Source organism: Bipolaris maydis (genome assembly GCF_028858645.1).
Source record: "Bipolaris maydis strain C4 unplaced genomic scaffold PSV08scaffold_3, whole genome shotgun sequence".
NCBI classification, from domain to species: Eukaryota; Fungi; Ascomycota; class Dothideomycetes; order Pleosporales; family Pleosporaceae; genus Bipolaris; species Bipolaris maydis.
Genome location: NW_027093859.1, coordinates 1,724,913 through 1,740,026, shown reverse-complemented (window position 1 = coordinate 1,740,026; position 15,114 = coordinate 1,724,913). Strand labels below are relative to the sequence as shown.

The 15,114-nt window shown below is 48.1% G+C and overlaps 6 protein-coding genes across 6 annotated transcripts; 2 read left to right on the top strand and 4 right to left on the bottom strand.

Moving 5' to 3' along the window:
• Window positions 1–18: 18 nt before the first annotated feature.
• PSV08DRAFT_369100 (uncharacterized protein) lies at window positions 19–1,709 on the bottom strand (the record flags this gene model as incomplete). Its single annotated transcript, XM_014221977.1, has 3 exons — window positions 19–143; window positions 185–989; window positions 1,212–1,709. The coding sequence occupies 3 exons, from the start codon at window positions 1,707–1,709 to the stop codon at window positions 19–21; spliced, it is 1,428 nt and encodes a 475-aa protein (XP_014077452.1).
• Window positions 1,710–3,147: 1,438 nt separating this feature from the next.
• Window positions 3,148–3,912, bottom strand: PSV08DRAFT_348713 (uncharacterized protein; the record flags this gene model as incomplete). The annotated part of the gene is made up of 2 exons (XM_066092815.1): window positions 3,148–3,781; window positions 3,839–3,912. 2 exons carry the CDS (start codon window positions 3,910–3,912, stop codon window positions 3,148–3,150), a joined length of 708 nt encoding a protein of 235 aa, XP_065949603.1.
• A 311-nt stretch (window positions 3,913–4,223) lies between these two features.
• Window positions 4,224–5,988, bottom strand: PSV08DRAFT_218033 (uncharacterized protein). Its single transcript, XM_014221975.1, has one exon. The coding sequence runs from the start codon at window positions 5,577–5,579 to the stop codon at window positions 4,593–4,595; it is 987 nt and encodes a 328-aa protein (XP_014077450.1). The 5' UTR covers window positions 5,580–5,988; the 3' UTR covers window positions 4,224–4,592.
• A 94-nt stretch (window positions 5,989–6,082) lies between these two features.
• Window positions 6,083–9,052, top strand: PSV08DRAFT_197296 (uncharacterized protein; the record flags this gene model as incomplete). Its single annotated transcript, XM_014221974.2, has 3 exons — window positions 6,083–6,228; window positions 6,280–7,828; window positions 7,880–9,052. The coding sequence occupies 3 exons, from the start codon at window positions 6,083–6,085 to the stop codon at window positions 8,849–8,851; spliced, it is 2,667 nt and encodes an 888-aa protein (XP_014077449.1). The 3' UTR covers window positions 8,852–9,052.
• On the bottom strand, window positions 9,014–10,488 carry PSV08DRAFT_408043 (uncharacterized protein; the record flags this gene model as incomplete). Its single annotated transcript, XM_014221973.1, has 2 exons — window positions 10,375–10,488; window positions 9,014–10,320 (listed from the first exon to the last, which is right to left on the bottom strand). The coding sequence occupies exons 1-2, from the start codon at window positions 10,475–10,477 to the stop codon at window positions 9,014–9,016; spliced, it is 1,410 nt and encodes a 469-aa protein (XP_014077448.1). The 5' UTR covers window positions 10,478–10,488.
• A 2,182-nt stretch (window positions 10,489–12,670) lies between these two features.
• PSV08DRAFT_244897 (uncharacterized protein) lies at window positions 12,671–13,380 on the top strand (the record flags this gene model as incomplete). Its single annotated transcript, XM_014221972.1, has 4 exons — window positions 12,671–12,780; window positions 12,834–12,966; window positions 13,034–13,258; window positions 13,315–13,380. The coding sequence occupies 4 exons, from the start codon at window positions 12,671–12,673 to the stop codon at window positions 13,378–13,380; spliced, it is 534 nt and encodes a 177-aa protein (XP_014077447.1).
• Window positions 13,381–15,114: the final 1,734 nt, after the last annotated feature.

The following is a 15,114-nucleotide window of genomic DNA, read 5'->3' as shown; positions in this document are numbered from 1 at the left end:
CTATTGGAAAAGTCGATCTTACGGTCTACTCCGATACACCCGCCCCGTGCGAGGATGGCCTTGTTTACGTCCTGTTTCGCTAAGAACTTTGCCTCCGCCTTGTACTCTCATTAGGCAGCTCTCCACAGCAGCGCCTATCAAGCCTGTCTTTGATGTCCTAAGGTTCCTTCAGCAGCAAGCTTACTCCTCCCCCCGTCCGCTGTGACCCTCTGCCTCGTCTTAAATTTGACGTATCTCCCCTCCATCCTTTCTATCTCCTCTCCAACAACCTTGATCACAGCTGATGGGCAGAACAGCAGACTTTCTCCAAGCTTCAGCCGAACAATCTCGAGAAACAATTCTGTATCATCCTTAGCCCCCTCTACCTTTTCGTCCCCACTTGCGCCAGCCTGAGAAGACGTCGGCAAGTTCAGATAAAGAGCTGCAACGTGTCGCTTGAGCACGTTGAACCATGCAGGACTTGTACACCTGTGCACCATTGTGATACTGCACAGGTCCAGCAGCTGTGTATTAATGCTAGGTTCCTGGGTCGCAATGACAACTCTGACGGCTTGATGTCGCTGTTCACGCACTGTCCGCAACAGCTTCTCGGTGAAGGCTTTAGCCGCACCACTGCCTTCCGTCATGTAGTTGTGCGCTTCGTCCAAGGCGACAATTTTTCCACACTGTGTCTGCTGAATAAATACAGAGAGGCAAATATCGAAGAGCACGCAAGCAGAATCAGCGTCGATGACGGGATCCGTCAGGTCTACAATGGTGAGAGAACCTGGAGTACCAGTGAGGAAGTCGTTTTCGGTATTCGCCAGAGTGCTAGAGCCCTTTTTTCTATCTTTCATAAATGATTCCAGCAGGTCAAGGCGAAGTTTCATAGGACCATCTTGGCCGCTAGTAAACTTGGTAGCTGACAGCTCGTTCTTGAAGGTGATGTAGTCAAAGGTTCCAAGACCTTGTGATTTGATCGCCATTTTGCGAAGAATCATGAGTATTGTCTAGTTCGGTCAGCGCATTTTCGTTAGGAGAGGAGAACGGAAACGGGCCTGCATGTACAACGGCACCTCATCCTCTTTCCCTACAGCCATCAAAGTCTTCATCCTCTCCGTATCAAGGTATTTTGGCAACACATAGAGCTGTTTGACAGAAATTTTTGCATTCTGTTTCGCTGCCATAGCTTCATACGCTCTCTTCAGCCTACCATAGTTGCTCGGGCTTACAAGAACAGTCGTCGGAATGTTGGTGCAGAGATAGGCGGCCTCACAAACTCCGCTGCCCTGGCACCGATCGTAGTGAAACACCAGTCCGGCAAGTGGGTGAGGATTTAACCCTACTCGAGGGAGGATCGTTTTGTCGGTCAAAAGACAGTTTTCGAGCATACACGATAGAGTATGCGATTTTCCAGATCCTTGAGAACCGCAGAGGAAAGCAGACCAGGGCGAATCGGTGTTTAGCAAAACCGGGCTTCGTGTTGCGCTACTAGAGACGGATGAGTCGTCTTGTGGTCTATTGTTAGCCTCTGGAACATGGCCCAATACTGCGTAGCCACGTTGAACCTGTTGTTGGGGCTCAACGTGCTCCTTCACATTCCACCAAACCAGGGGTGCCATTCGAAGTTCTTCTACCATTGGATCGATTGTATTCGTTTCGTCAGGGCCAGTGTTTTGACGATCTCGGAGTACCGATTGGTAACGGATTAGTTCTGGTACACCTGCCATCTTACCAAATGTTACATGTGATAGAGAACAGCTACCACAAGACTTCGTGCAGTGATATAGTCCAAAGATGTCTTGCTTTACAGCAAACTAAGATTAGTTTCTCCCATCTTGTATTTGTGAAAACCCCAGCGGTCTTTGAAGCAAACTAAAATTGAACGACATAGGAAACATTGTGTCAGACAACGTCTTGACCGAACACGCTAGACTTGAGTTGAAGACCTCTTAGGCGGTTCGAGACGTGTGAAGCTGGTCCTAGAATGGCTCGGACTTCTAGAATCACGATAGCCGTTGATTACAACAGTATCTCGATAGCTGTCGAACGCAAGGAGAAATAGCCATGCGTTGTTATCTGACTCGCTGCGACCTGCTGAAAACAGATAATTTTTCGGCAGGTTTGGTGTGAGAAAATCCGTGACTGGTAAATTGCGTCCCTCCAGCGCTCCCATTTTTGTGGGTTTGCAAGGCTGTTATGAATCTATCATAATCAAGTGGTAGATGCTCCTGAAGAAGACCAGCATTGGACACGTATCGCAGTTTTGTTGACTAGTCCTAATATTGATTGCTTCGTCACCGCCGTCAATTAACTGCTTAGCAATACCTCCTTGTTTATTGACGATTTTGAGAACTACTTGAGCGCTCAGGGAATGTGTAGAGAGCGCAACAAAGGAAAATCGATTCCCCAGGCTCTTGAGATAGTTCTGACGTAGGAGCGAGCATGCTGGGAGACCCGTAGTATGAAGCAGGAGATATTCGGAAATGAGCCTGAGCTCACCGACCAGCGCTTAGATAGACAAAGCGATCCGCCCCCGTGACCGTCTGAGACACATGACCGCCCAGTACCAAGACTTCTGATTCATTTCGGAATTCCCTAATCGGTAGTATGCACGGTAGAGCAGGCAGGATGAGAATATAAGTAGTGCAACATGGGGTGACTTAAATCTCTTTACTAGGTCTGTAAGCTAGTTCCCTTGTCCAGGCTTTTTTCACTCCTTAGCTTTTATGGCTCTTCCTTGCTTTATCTGCAATCACATGAAAAGAGGCAGTCCCACCAAACATGCAAAGCTCACGAAAAAAAGGTCTATAAGCACCTGTATCCTTTACAATCGATAATTTTGTGAAAGCCACAAAGGTGAACCAGATGGAACTTGCGAGATCAATCATACAGCATACCACAAGAACCGTCCAGACTTGGATGATATATATTCAACGCTAGAGGCGAGGCATGGGATTGTAAGTCCGCTGCCTAAAATTAGAAAAATTCATACAATTTTACCAGTAGGTTAGGTTGGCTAAAGTAGTGTACATACGATGACGTATTGAACGTACAAATAGGATCTTGACGATTCCCTACGTTGAAACGTTTGCCATAAGGGGAAGTTTAACGAAAACCATGGCGACAGAAGTCCCATCACAACCCCAAAGTGTGTCGAGTTTCTTCTCAGGCACTTTCCTTCAAACTAGTGTCGACATTGTTCCCATCAGCAACTGCTCCCTCACGGTAGGACTCAGGCTGAGTAGCCCAGGGTGGAACTTTGTTACGAGGTGGTGAACGCACAGCAACCAAAGCCGTTATCAATTCTTCAAGGAAATCAGTTCCGCGAAAACAGGAGAGAACATCAAGGTTAAGCCGAGGAGTTATATGGTATGCGCAGATGTCAACCACGAGGCGGCGCGCTGGTGAGCCTTTGGGAGTGCCTTCATAAATGATCTTGATACCGTCCGCCGTGAGACGAAACCCGAAGTCACCATCAAGCCCCTTTACTATGAAGTCCAGGACCGTGTTCTTAAACGTTTGGTCCATCAACTTCTCGCCAAGGACATAGAGTTGACAAATGGATGTGCACGTGGACAAAGAGTTGTCACAACAAGCAATTTTGCCTGAGTAAAGCCATTGGCAGTAAATTTCGACGGCTTTGGGGTTCTCTTCAGACAAATCGATTGGACGGTTCTTGTCGGCACGCCATTCTGGCTTCATGGCATTCTTAAGAAAATCCGAGGTAGATGTAAGGACCTCTCTATGCACATGAATCTGGCCACCTTGAATTGATATAGGGACAGTCTCGCCCATGATGCTGCAATCCTTAGTAAACCTTTGTTTTGTTGATATTCTTTTGGCGCAAATCACGTACGACGGTGGTTCTTTCTCGGTTTTGGCCATGGTTCGCGCGCGCTTTGTCTTCGGCGCCTCTGATGTCCCAGACATTTTGAACTGGACCCGCCGTAGTGTATCGTCAGCACCAGACAACCATCTGTTGTTTGCGGTAAAGAATTGAAAATACTTACAGTCGTAATAGCAGACGCTTCGCCTTCTTCCAATACGAGACTTCACAAGTGGGGCAAAAGGTTGCTTGAGAGTAAGTGGACGCGGGGAGCAGGTCTTTTCCCAAACTGGGCTAACATATAGTAAGTGAGGCGCTAGCGGGATACAAATGTGAAAGTGAGGACCAGTCGCCATGACTCAATGAGAGGTGAAAGCAGTATCAAAATCAGATTCAGCGAAGGTACTCGAACATCAAGTGAAGTGAAGTGGCTCAGATTCTCAAGAAGATTTAGAGTGAGGTGGGTTGTTACGTCAAAATCAGTAGTCAACAAAGGAAAGTGCGACCATAAGCAAACATCCAACTATACACTTTGCAGTGAGGAAGCTTTACGTGAATGCACGCAAAGTAGCAGTTGAGAAAAGCATGCCAAATCCCTCTGAACATCGTAGGGCAATATTTACATTGATTACACACGCAATGTTTTTTTGATAAATTAGCTTCATATATCGAAGCCACTACCGGGAGTTGAATCACAGTATTCTATGTGATTCACTATCTACAACTTTCTAGCAGTGATAAAAACGCCAAAGACAACCCTTTGGGATTTGATGGTAGTGGACACTTAGTTTGCCTCACCAAAATCGCTATGTCCGGTCTCCGTTGCATGCTGAATCGCTCCTCGTTCTCCAGCTCCCTTCCAGCCACACGTATTGCACTTGATATCGAATTTCTGTGTATCCGTGTAGTAATGCTGCTTTTGCAGCTGGCGGCAGAGTTCCCGTGCAGCCTCGAGGATGACATCATCGTTGGCATCAAAAAGCTTGATGTCTTGAGAAGGATCTTGAGGCGAAACACCCTGTGGAACCAGAGCTATAGTGTCGTAATGAATACCAGAATATACAAGGATACAGCGGCGCGGCCGGCCCTCGTTGAAGCGATCTACTCGGTTGTCCTGCACATTGACACTGGCTATCTCGATATCGAATTCTTGGGATAGAATACTAAGCTCGATTCCACCACCCCACGAGTCTGAGTATGATATCCATTTGCAGTATTCGTCGGGAGACCGTTGCAAGATTGCCTCATTGTACTGCTCGGGGTCTCTTTGTATAGCTTGTGCGACCATCGACCTGAGCTCGGTCATGGCATCCAGCGAGTCGGAGAGAACGGCACTTCCAAGAGCTCGGAACATGCACGAGTTATCATCCGGCATCACTCTCAGGACAATGGTGCCAGCACGGTCGGGCACAGGAACTTCGGGAGTGTCTTTGAGTGCCGAGTTCTGCTTGCGTTGTAACGATAGGGGCGCTGATTGAGATGTAGCAGACTGAAGTTCTTGTTCTGCTTTCCGTTCACTTGGATCGCCAGTAGCTTTACCAATGACGATGATGGATGCGCCATTAAGTTTAAGGTCGATGTCTTTCAATAGCGTAGACATTCCGTATAGTGAAGGATCGAGCGGCTGGGGTGGGTGGTTCCATTTTAGTTCGAAGAGTGGGAGTTCCGTCTTCTCGCTGATAGATGATAGAAGGTCGGAAACGGCGGCATTATCGTCGAGGGAGAGGGTATGGGTGCCGTTGGGCGCTCGTAATCGGAGGCGAATGGGCATGGCGATAGAAGTCGGTACTGACAAGTGCGAAATAAAAATGCGCAAGACTATGTGATGTGAGGTGACAACTGTTGCAAGTATAAGAGCCCTGACGGCGTGGAGTGGTGGAAGTAGTGGGGCGCTTTGGCGGGACGCAGCCGGTGCGGTTGTCACAAGTAGTAAGTTGCGATGGGCGAGTGAGTAGAAGGCAGGTGGAAACGAAGTTTCTTCACGCAGGAGCAGGCACTGTGAATGTTATTGTAGGGAGAGCATATGTAGTTTGTCAGCTACGGCATTATTCGCTAGAAGCGACAGATGGCGCGAACAAGTGGCATGGCGCAAGTGAATGTTCGGGAACCCAAGAGTTGGCCGAGGCGGAGATGTGCGACAGGCATGCTCGGATAATTTTAACACCGGCACCGCTGCTCTCCAGTCGCGACTTTGTATCCACGACGCGACAACCCCAACACCAAAGAAGGGAGACGACGGTGCAACACCACAACACCAGGTGTTCCATCGTAACAATGGCGTCCGCACGCGCGCCGAGCTCAACGCCGGTTCCCACAACCGAGACGGCTGAATCCTCTGGGGCAACTTCCACTGTGACGGAGCAAGAATGGGAGGCTATGGCCAACTTGCTGAAGAACGTCTATGACTACAGGATTGACGAGTTAGTAGTTGATCTGGACGAGCTCATGCGCTGTTGCTGACATATCCTCAGTGGCACCTATGACCCCACAAAACTCTTCCAGCGCAAAGTGAACAAGCGCGCCGTGCCCGACTACTACGACATCATCAAAGAGCCCATGGCCCTCAGTACTATCAAATCCAAGATCGGACAGAAGGAATACAAGAACTTTTCCGAGTTCGTCCGCGACTTGGCTCTCATACCCCACAATGCGCAAGTGTACAATAGACAGGACTCGCAGGCCTATGTCGATGCGCTCGAAGTAAAGAAAGTCATTGAACGCGAGCTTAAGCGCCTCGTTGACGACAAGATCGTATCTGAGGATATTGCGACTCTGCCTTTTCTGGGTGAGATTCCGGAACAGGACCCGTTGCTACCAGAAGACGAAGAGGAGGAAGAGGAGGAAGACGATGAGGAAGAACTCGAAGTTGATGAAGAAGATGATGACGAGGACGAGGAAGACGACGGGAAGCGCAAAAGGAGAAGGCCTGCGCGGTCCGCAGCAGCTAACGCTAGGCGCGAAGGAGGCTCAAGAGCAGCAAAGGAGGACGCTAAAAACGACGATCCAGAGTCCCGCAAGAAACGTGGACGTCCGCCGCGGGTTGATACGCCTATGGAGGCACGAATCAAAGCTATCATGAAAGCTATCCGGAAGCCTCGCAATCAGCAGAACAAGCTCATGGTTAGCGCATTCGAGCGCGTCCCTGACAAGACGGTCATGCCCGAATACCACTCTGAAATCAAGAACCCTATGGCCATGGACATTTTGAAGCGCAAGCTCAAGCGGAAGAAGTACAACTCGGTAGATCACTTCATGGTAGATGTGGAGCTTATGTTTGAGAACGCGAAGCAATACAACGAGGAGGATAGCCAGATTTACAAAGACGCTGTGCACCTTCAAAAAGAAGCGCGCAAGGTTGCAAAAGCTGAGAAAGAGAAGCCAGACACCGAGTATGTCATGGAAGAAGGACGCATACCCATGCCCAGCGGCATCGTTCATAACGGAGAGTTGTGGAAGGTTGGCGATTGGGTCCACATTCAGAACGCGAACGACCTCACAAAACCCATTGTAGCTCAGATTTATCGTACATGGCAAGACGCTAGTGGTGGCCAGTGGGTGAATGCCTGCTGGTACTACCGTCCAGAACAGACTGTGCATCGTTTCGATAAGCACTTTTTCGAGAACGAAGTTGTCAAGACTGGCCAGTATCGAGACCACCGCATTGACGAGGTCGTAGATCGCTGCTTCGTCATGTTCACAACAAGATACAACAAGGGCCGCCCGCGCGACTTTCCCTCTGACAAAGAGATCTACGTTTGCGAAGCCAGGTACAACGAGGAAAACCACAAGCTTAACAAGATCAAGACCTGGGCTAGCTGTCTCCCTGATGAAGTACGAGACAAGGACTACGTTATGGACTTGTTCGATGCGCCGCGAAAGCTAAAAAAGGTGCCTAGTCCGATTGCATACCTTCTCAAGGATGACCAAAAAGAGGACGACGATCTCCCAAAGCCAGAGTGGGGTGCTGAAAATGCGCCTCCGAAGATTGGCGCTGTTCATCGTCGTCCACGCGACCCAAAGGTAAGTTATCGGAGTTTCACATCACCACACACTCACTCATAATAATCACAGGATTCGCCACCTCCCAGACCCACTCCACCGCCATCTCCAACACCACCACCTGCGCCTGTGATGCCAACTCCAAGCTTGCCTACTCCTTCGGCGCATGGCTTCGAAGCATCAAGAAACTATCCTATAGCTCAGCCGCCTGCCCTCACCCCAATGCCTGCACCAACACCACAGCAACATCATGTGCCTCCCACGTACACTCCGACTCATGCGACACACTATCATGCTCATTCTCAGTCACCCGCACCGCATATGCACCATCAAACTCCCCAGGTACCTGCTTACCAGCCAATAACATCACATGTTCCCTTCACGCCTCAACCGACAGCACCTATGCAGTCCTTCCAGACGCCGCGACCTACTCCAGGCTACCAACAACCGTACCTCCAGCAGATGCCTCCCAACTACAAAGCACCGCAACCCGTTGAAGTCTATGTCATGGCCGATCACGCGAACAATAGCATACCGCTTGAAATCCGTGAGCAGTTCCAATGTGATGAGAAGGGTCGCGTGCTCTTCTTCACCGCTCCTCCACTCAACATCGAGCAGCCACTTACCAAGGACGGACGCACAATAGGGCATTCAGCTCGCTACCTGGCAGCTAAGGCAAAGAAAGAAGCTATGAAGGCTGCGAAGCGTAAGGCAGGGGAAGCCAGTATTGACGAAGCCAAGCAAGCAGCCAAGAGAGCGAAGGCGGTTGAGGAAGTTCAATTCAAGAAGGCCGTCTCCGACCTGAATACCAAGGCACTAAAGGCGCTAGAGGATCAACTCGCAGTGGCTACAAAGTCTGATCTTGCAACTTTGTTCAATGGCCAGACTGAGGAGGGAATTGCAAAAGTTCTGGATCAGCTTACTCTTGTCCAAAGTGCGACAGTGCAGAAGGAGTTGGAGCGCGAGCTGCATGCCTTGGAGAAGGAGGAGAACAGACGTGTAACAGTGACAGGTATGACGGCCAGGCTGGAGGAGAAGTACTAAGGGGACTATTGTACGATTTGCTGTGCTTCTGATATCTATTGTATGCCTAAATGGAGAACGTGGCGTTTTTTTGTATTCTAGGCTCAAAGATTGTTCTGGGATACGGGGTATTATTCTTCCATGGGTAACAGTCGACTCTTAGTTGAGATATTTGGGGATACTCTATGATAGGTCTATTAGAACAGGCTCTCTTTCTCCCGACTTTGCTCTCTGATATTCTTCCCACGTCTCGCGGCGCAAAGCCACTTCGTTCCCGTATTCCCTCGCCTTTTGCAATATAAACTCGGCATCCGGCCACGGTACTTTCTCTTCTACCAAGGCCGGATCGGCTCCGTTTTCAAGAAGAAATCTGACACCTGACAAGGGTCTATCACCGGTACCTCGGTATCCCGTCTTTGCAGCATGACAGAGAGCAGTAGTGGGCTTCCCGTCCAGCGGCACGCCATCAACCCGCGCGCCATACTGTAGCAGTACACGCGCGAGGTCGTAGCGCTGACAATACACGGCCCATCTCAGTGGAGTTTTTCCGCCCGAAACATTCGGATCGATGTACTCGCTCTCGATCAGGAACCGTAGAACAGATGGCGTAGCGTAGCTGTAAGTATACAATATCTCACTCTTAGTCAGACCACCCCCATACTTTTTCCGTTGCTCCAGTATCTCGCGTACAAAGCCCCTATCCGGATATTTTACCGCCTCCTCGAATAATCGGTGCGTTCCAAACCGTCTGCACGTTCTTACATTCGGTCCGGCGTGGAAGCGATCGAGGAAGATTTTGCCCGTCTCCCACTGACCCATTCGCATTGCGATGCACAGCGCGACCCAATCACTCAACTGCGGGATCAGCTGCACAATGCAGCGCCGGCTGACCTCGCCGTAGGATTCTTTGAAGGTCTGGGCGGATTCGAGTTGCAGGATTTGGCGGACCAGGTCGGCGTTGCCGCATGCACATGCTGTTTCGAGAGGGCTGGGGAGTGCAGACCGGCCTACGCGGAGAATGGCAGGATTGTCTCGAGTTTGCTCTATCAGGCGCGAGTTTTGCTTTGTTGCGGCGAGGGCGGAGGGCAGGGTGAACGTTATAGTTGGCCACGTTTGGGTCATGGGAGATTTTGAAAAGAGCAGGTAGCGGAGGCCTTTAGCGTTTCTGCTGGATAAAGCGCGGCAGATTTCCATGGTGTGTTTTTTGCGCAGGTCATCGGTCACGGGGCCTTCCTCGAGGTTCAAAACGGCATCCACCAAGTTTCTCAGGTACTTGATGGCTGGTAGCGAATCATCTTGCTGTCTGCGGAGGACCTCGTTTCCGATTATGGTGCTACCATGCTGCGCGAAGAGTTTGTCAAAGCGTTCATTGTCAATACAAATGGTAATGTGACGGTCTGCCGGGTCCCCAAGTTTGCGCCTATCTTCGGAATATGCGATGAGTGGTTGGCGCTTGAGGATTTGTTCCTGGATTTCATGTGCGAATAGCCCTATGTAAATTAGCGGGTCATGTACTTGTAGTGATTTGATACAGGTACTAGTACGGCAAACAAGGCGGTATTGTGAAGCAAAAAGTGGGCTGACATCGCTAACAAGATACCCGAAGATGCGCTCCACAAGTTCGCAGGGAAGTTCGATGATTGTCATGCTGAGTTGGTGTCTTGGTTCAAGATGGTGTATATGTGTTTTGCATATTGGCTAGCTAGGGCAGCCCAACGGCGGGGCACATGACCTGGTCCCTCCCCGGCCTGTCCAAATGACTGATCATGACTGATCATTACAAAGCGGTGAGGCCCGAATACTCAAGATCTAAGAGATTGCCTTCCGAATTCGACTTGATGCTTATCTAGGGGTACATCGTGACATATCCAGCTGCACCGAGCACATATCAAGGAGTTATGGTACACAAACAGATGACGTTTGGTTTACACTGAGAACGCCTTTGTACTGCTAAAACACGTTTCATTGATGCCAAGGGAGCCATAGGCTGCATGCATGCTTCTTGGAAAACCAAAATAGCAGCATAAAAAGTACCCCTGCTATAATAGTGCAACTCCTTAACAACACCAACATCACGCACTGGTTGGCTATTAAAATTGGGAAAATGATTAATTACCTACTAAGTAAGACTCCTACATCCTTCGAAGATTGTACAGCACTACTCACAGTGATTCTTGCTGTAATTTGAGCTGATAATGAACTCAGTTTTCTCCGGCTACATGCTTCCTCACGGCTACTTGCTTCCCCAAGAGCCATGTCAGGCTAGCGTCTCCTTGACGTGAAGAGCACGAACACTTGCAACCACAAGGTAATTGCAGATGAGCATGAGCGTAACGTTTTCAGTCTTTATGAAGACAAGTTACTCAGAAGGTATCAATGCTTCATACAGAATGAAATCAACTTAGACATCTAGTCGTGACAGGTCTGGGCGAACAGAACTTGAAAAGAGTCAATTCTCTTGTCCTGCACGTGCCGGGGCTCTGAGCTTCGCCATGCATGACGCAAAGGATAATAACAAAGTAGAAGAGCGAGAAGGTCCAGAGAAACTTCTAGAGACTGGTGAAATAGTTGCTTGTGGTATAAGCTGAAAATAAGGTTTCTCAATGATATCATCGTCTGGTTTCGCTACCCGTGTGAAACTCAATATCATAAGCCGCAGCTTCTAGCGCGGCCCTGGTATGAGCGTTGAGGGACAGCAGTGAACAAACTTTAAACTATACACGCAACCTGTCTAGTACAGGCTTGTAAAGACCACTAACACAAAGCTAGCCTACCTAGTAATGCATAAGAAAATGGTTGGTGTACTGGATGATACAACTACAGAACTTTAGTTATTAGCGCACGCGCTAGAAGCAGACAGCCTTACGACTTGTAACGACAGAATAACCTTTCGCTGAATTATTGTCCGCAGCCTAGTGTTAGCTTGCCAACAATAGCTTCTAGGATGTACCCGGCGATGCACCCAGGATCAGGCTGTCTGAGCTTAGCGAACTGCGGATAGAAAGGGATGTGCCTAATCTTTCACATTTACAGAGATAGCTTCAAAGTGTTCATCCAAAGAATCGCTGTGAAATTGAACATCCCGCCTGCAACTCCCATTGTACATGTTAAAGCTTTGTACATTGTCACTCAAGCTGACATCTGACATCTGTAAACGCCAGTAGCGGTGTGGCGATGATATCTATATTATTACATATCTTAGATGCAACTAAAATAAGCTTAAACCTAAAGCCACAGGGCTGAGAACTTATCCTCCCCGTTTCAGTCTGGTCTGGTCGAGTCGATCGTAACCGACAGATGGTGAACCATGGCTAAAATTGAACAGCAGATGCACTTGGCATGTGTCAGCAAATTATTAGCGATGGATGATAGGAAATGATACAAAATGCAAATGCAATCAATCTGCGTCTTCGATCTTTGAAATTTAGAATTTGGGCTACAGCGTCAGTATACAGCCTTGGACCGCTACAGAAATGAGATAATGTAGCTTTAAGTTTGCGTTACAGGAGGGCTGCTATATAAAGTTTGGACGTTTGAGTGCACTAGGAACACAGAATGTCAGTGTCGTGAGGTCACAGTATCAACGCTTTGATTAGGCACTCCATAGTCAAGAAGAAATTGCTGCAAACGCTAGAAGCGGTAAATTAGTTCTAGAAGCTTGAGAATCAGACCAGATCATGGATATGATAGAGACAGAAAGAGGTACTTAAACAGATGAAAGATCCTCCTTTTTAGAAGAATCTCACAGTCACTCATTCAGACACTCACTCAACAACCATCCACTCCTTCCACTATTCTCATTTCAAAAAGCAGACTCAGTTTACCTTCCAATCTTTCAAAATGGTTCAAATAGCTTCCCTCTTTACCCTCCTTGCCGTGGGCACCTCCGTATTCGCCACCCCCATGGTTAACGTCGACACCATCTCCGTCGAGCAGGGCCTGGCTCTCCGGTACGTCCACTTCCCTTCTTCCATCCCCCACTCCTACTAACGCCTCACCCCAGCGCCCCCAGCGAACTTCACAACGTCGCTCGCCCGCCCGCCGGTGGTGCAGCCGTCGCCGCCATCGCCCCCGTCATCATCGACATCGCCACCCGCGTCGTCGAGATGATCGACAACATCAGGGACGACGTCGAGGTAAGCTCACACTAACTCCTCCCTCACACATCATAAAAACAACCTCTAACCAGCAACCCAATTCCAGCGCCGCAAGCAATTCACCCAACGCGTCGTCTCCGACGTTCACGCCCGCTACCCCGGCTTCAACGTCGTCGTCTGCAACGTCGGCTACAAGCTCGAGGGCCCCGGATACCAGAACGTGGTCTCGACCAAGTACCGTGCGGCAGTTGGCGCCGATGTTACCTATGATGTTGTCTTGTTTAGCTCGCCCAAGACTTTTACTCGCCAGGGTGATGGTGGATTCCAGAACGTGAGTGCAAATCAATTCAGAACATTGGAGGTACTTGACTAACTTGTGGAAAACAGTGGGCCTACCTTGTTGGCAAGCAGTGCCGCACCAACGGCGGATTCATTGACTGTCCCAAGCACTAAGAGGGGAACAGTGTGTGTGAGGGAATTAATGGGTTTTGATGCATATAGATTTTATGAATATAGAGTTTTAGAGATCTGGTGCTGGATTGGAGATGCTTTTGGCTTAGGAAGAGCAGGTGCTCAGTCGGTTATTATTATTATTCCATTATAGTCCTGTATCAGCCGTTGGCTATGTAGGACTTTGGCCGACGGCCGTTCTATCTAACTAGTTACAATTTGATACTTTGTGCTGTATTGCGTGACTGTGGTGCTTCGGCCTATATCTAGCTAAGCTGTTGCTAGCTTTCTAGACGCCTGGTGCTTAAGAGCAGTTTGGTAACAGGGAGAGATGTAGGGCAGCTAGGCTTCCTTCCAGCGAGCTCTCTTAGGGAGAAGGAAATAGTGCTAAATATTTCAAATTTTTAACTATTCTTTTTTTTTTCCTTTTTTTTTTTCCTCTTTTGTTATTGTTTTTCTTATTTTTCTTTCTAGCCTTCTTGGCCGAGATGCCACTTTCTTGTTCCTATCCGCGTGCTAGTAATAAAAGCTAATGTAGCTTCTATACCGCTCGTGGTATAGAGTAGTCGTAGGAGTTTGAGTATTTTTTGGTTTAGAGTCTTTTTAAGCTGGTTTCTTTCTACGCTGTAAAAGCCGCAGTATCAAAGTAGGTGCTCTGCAGTTTGCGGTTTCCCACATCTACAAAGGTCGCATTCTCTTCTCTTTACTCTCTTTAGGTAGGAGTTAAAGTATCCGTGCCCTATCTTAAGAGAGTAGAAGGAGCTTAAAATGTCTCTTTTCGTGCCTCTAGGGATTGCTAGTTGGTTTTTGAGCTTTAGATCAAAGATAGCTCCGTAGCTAGTCTTCTTCTCTCTTACTTTTTCTCTATACTTTCTCCACTCTTCTGCCTGGCTAGCTCGTTAGAGGAGCTTAATCTTAGTGCCTAGGAAGGCTAGGCTTGTTTGTGATTTTTTTGGTGTTTATTTTGTAGCTTCCTTTACTAGAGCGTCTGCTCTTTCATTTCCTTCTATGTCTGTATGGCCTGGTGCCCATTTTAAGAAGATCTTTGCTTTTCTGTTAAGGATAGCTTTAGCTGCTTTTTAGCACCAAATTACCTATTGTTGGCCTGGCTTATCTAATAGACTTTAGAGCCTATAGATGGCAGCTTAGTTGTCAGCGTAAACGTAGATATTCTAGTCTTTTTGGGCTGTTTTAGCAGCGTATTCAAACGCTGCTGTAACGCCCTCAAGCTCTCCGTTATAGACTAGTTGTTGCTCGCCTATGTTCTTTGTCTCTGCGTAGATTTCTTCTTGGTTAGGGTTATAGACCGCTAGGCCTACTCCTATCCCATCTCTGTCTTTAGTTTTAGAGGCGTCTAAGTAGATTACTATAGAGTTATCCTCTATTGTTTAGATATAATCTTTGTAGGCGGCTGCCTCTTCTTCTTTAGATTTCTTTAATATAGAGATATTGTAGTTAAGAGAGTCCCATAGTCTAAACCTATATGAGATGATCTCTTCTATCTCTTTAGTAGATGGGATAGAGCTTATAATAGCGCGTAGTTGTCTTAGTTTATTTGGCTGTTTTAATTGCTAAAGGGTTGTTTTTTATAGCCTTGCAATAGCTTTTGTAATTAGATAGGTTGGAGCTAGTTGTATAGCTCGTAGAGCGTATTTTCGATTCGTTTGGCTTAGCCATACGGCTAGTGACGGCAAGCTAGCTTCGATACTTATTAGGATAGCTGGAGCTGTTTTAAAT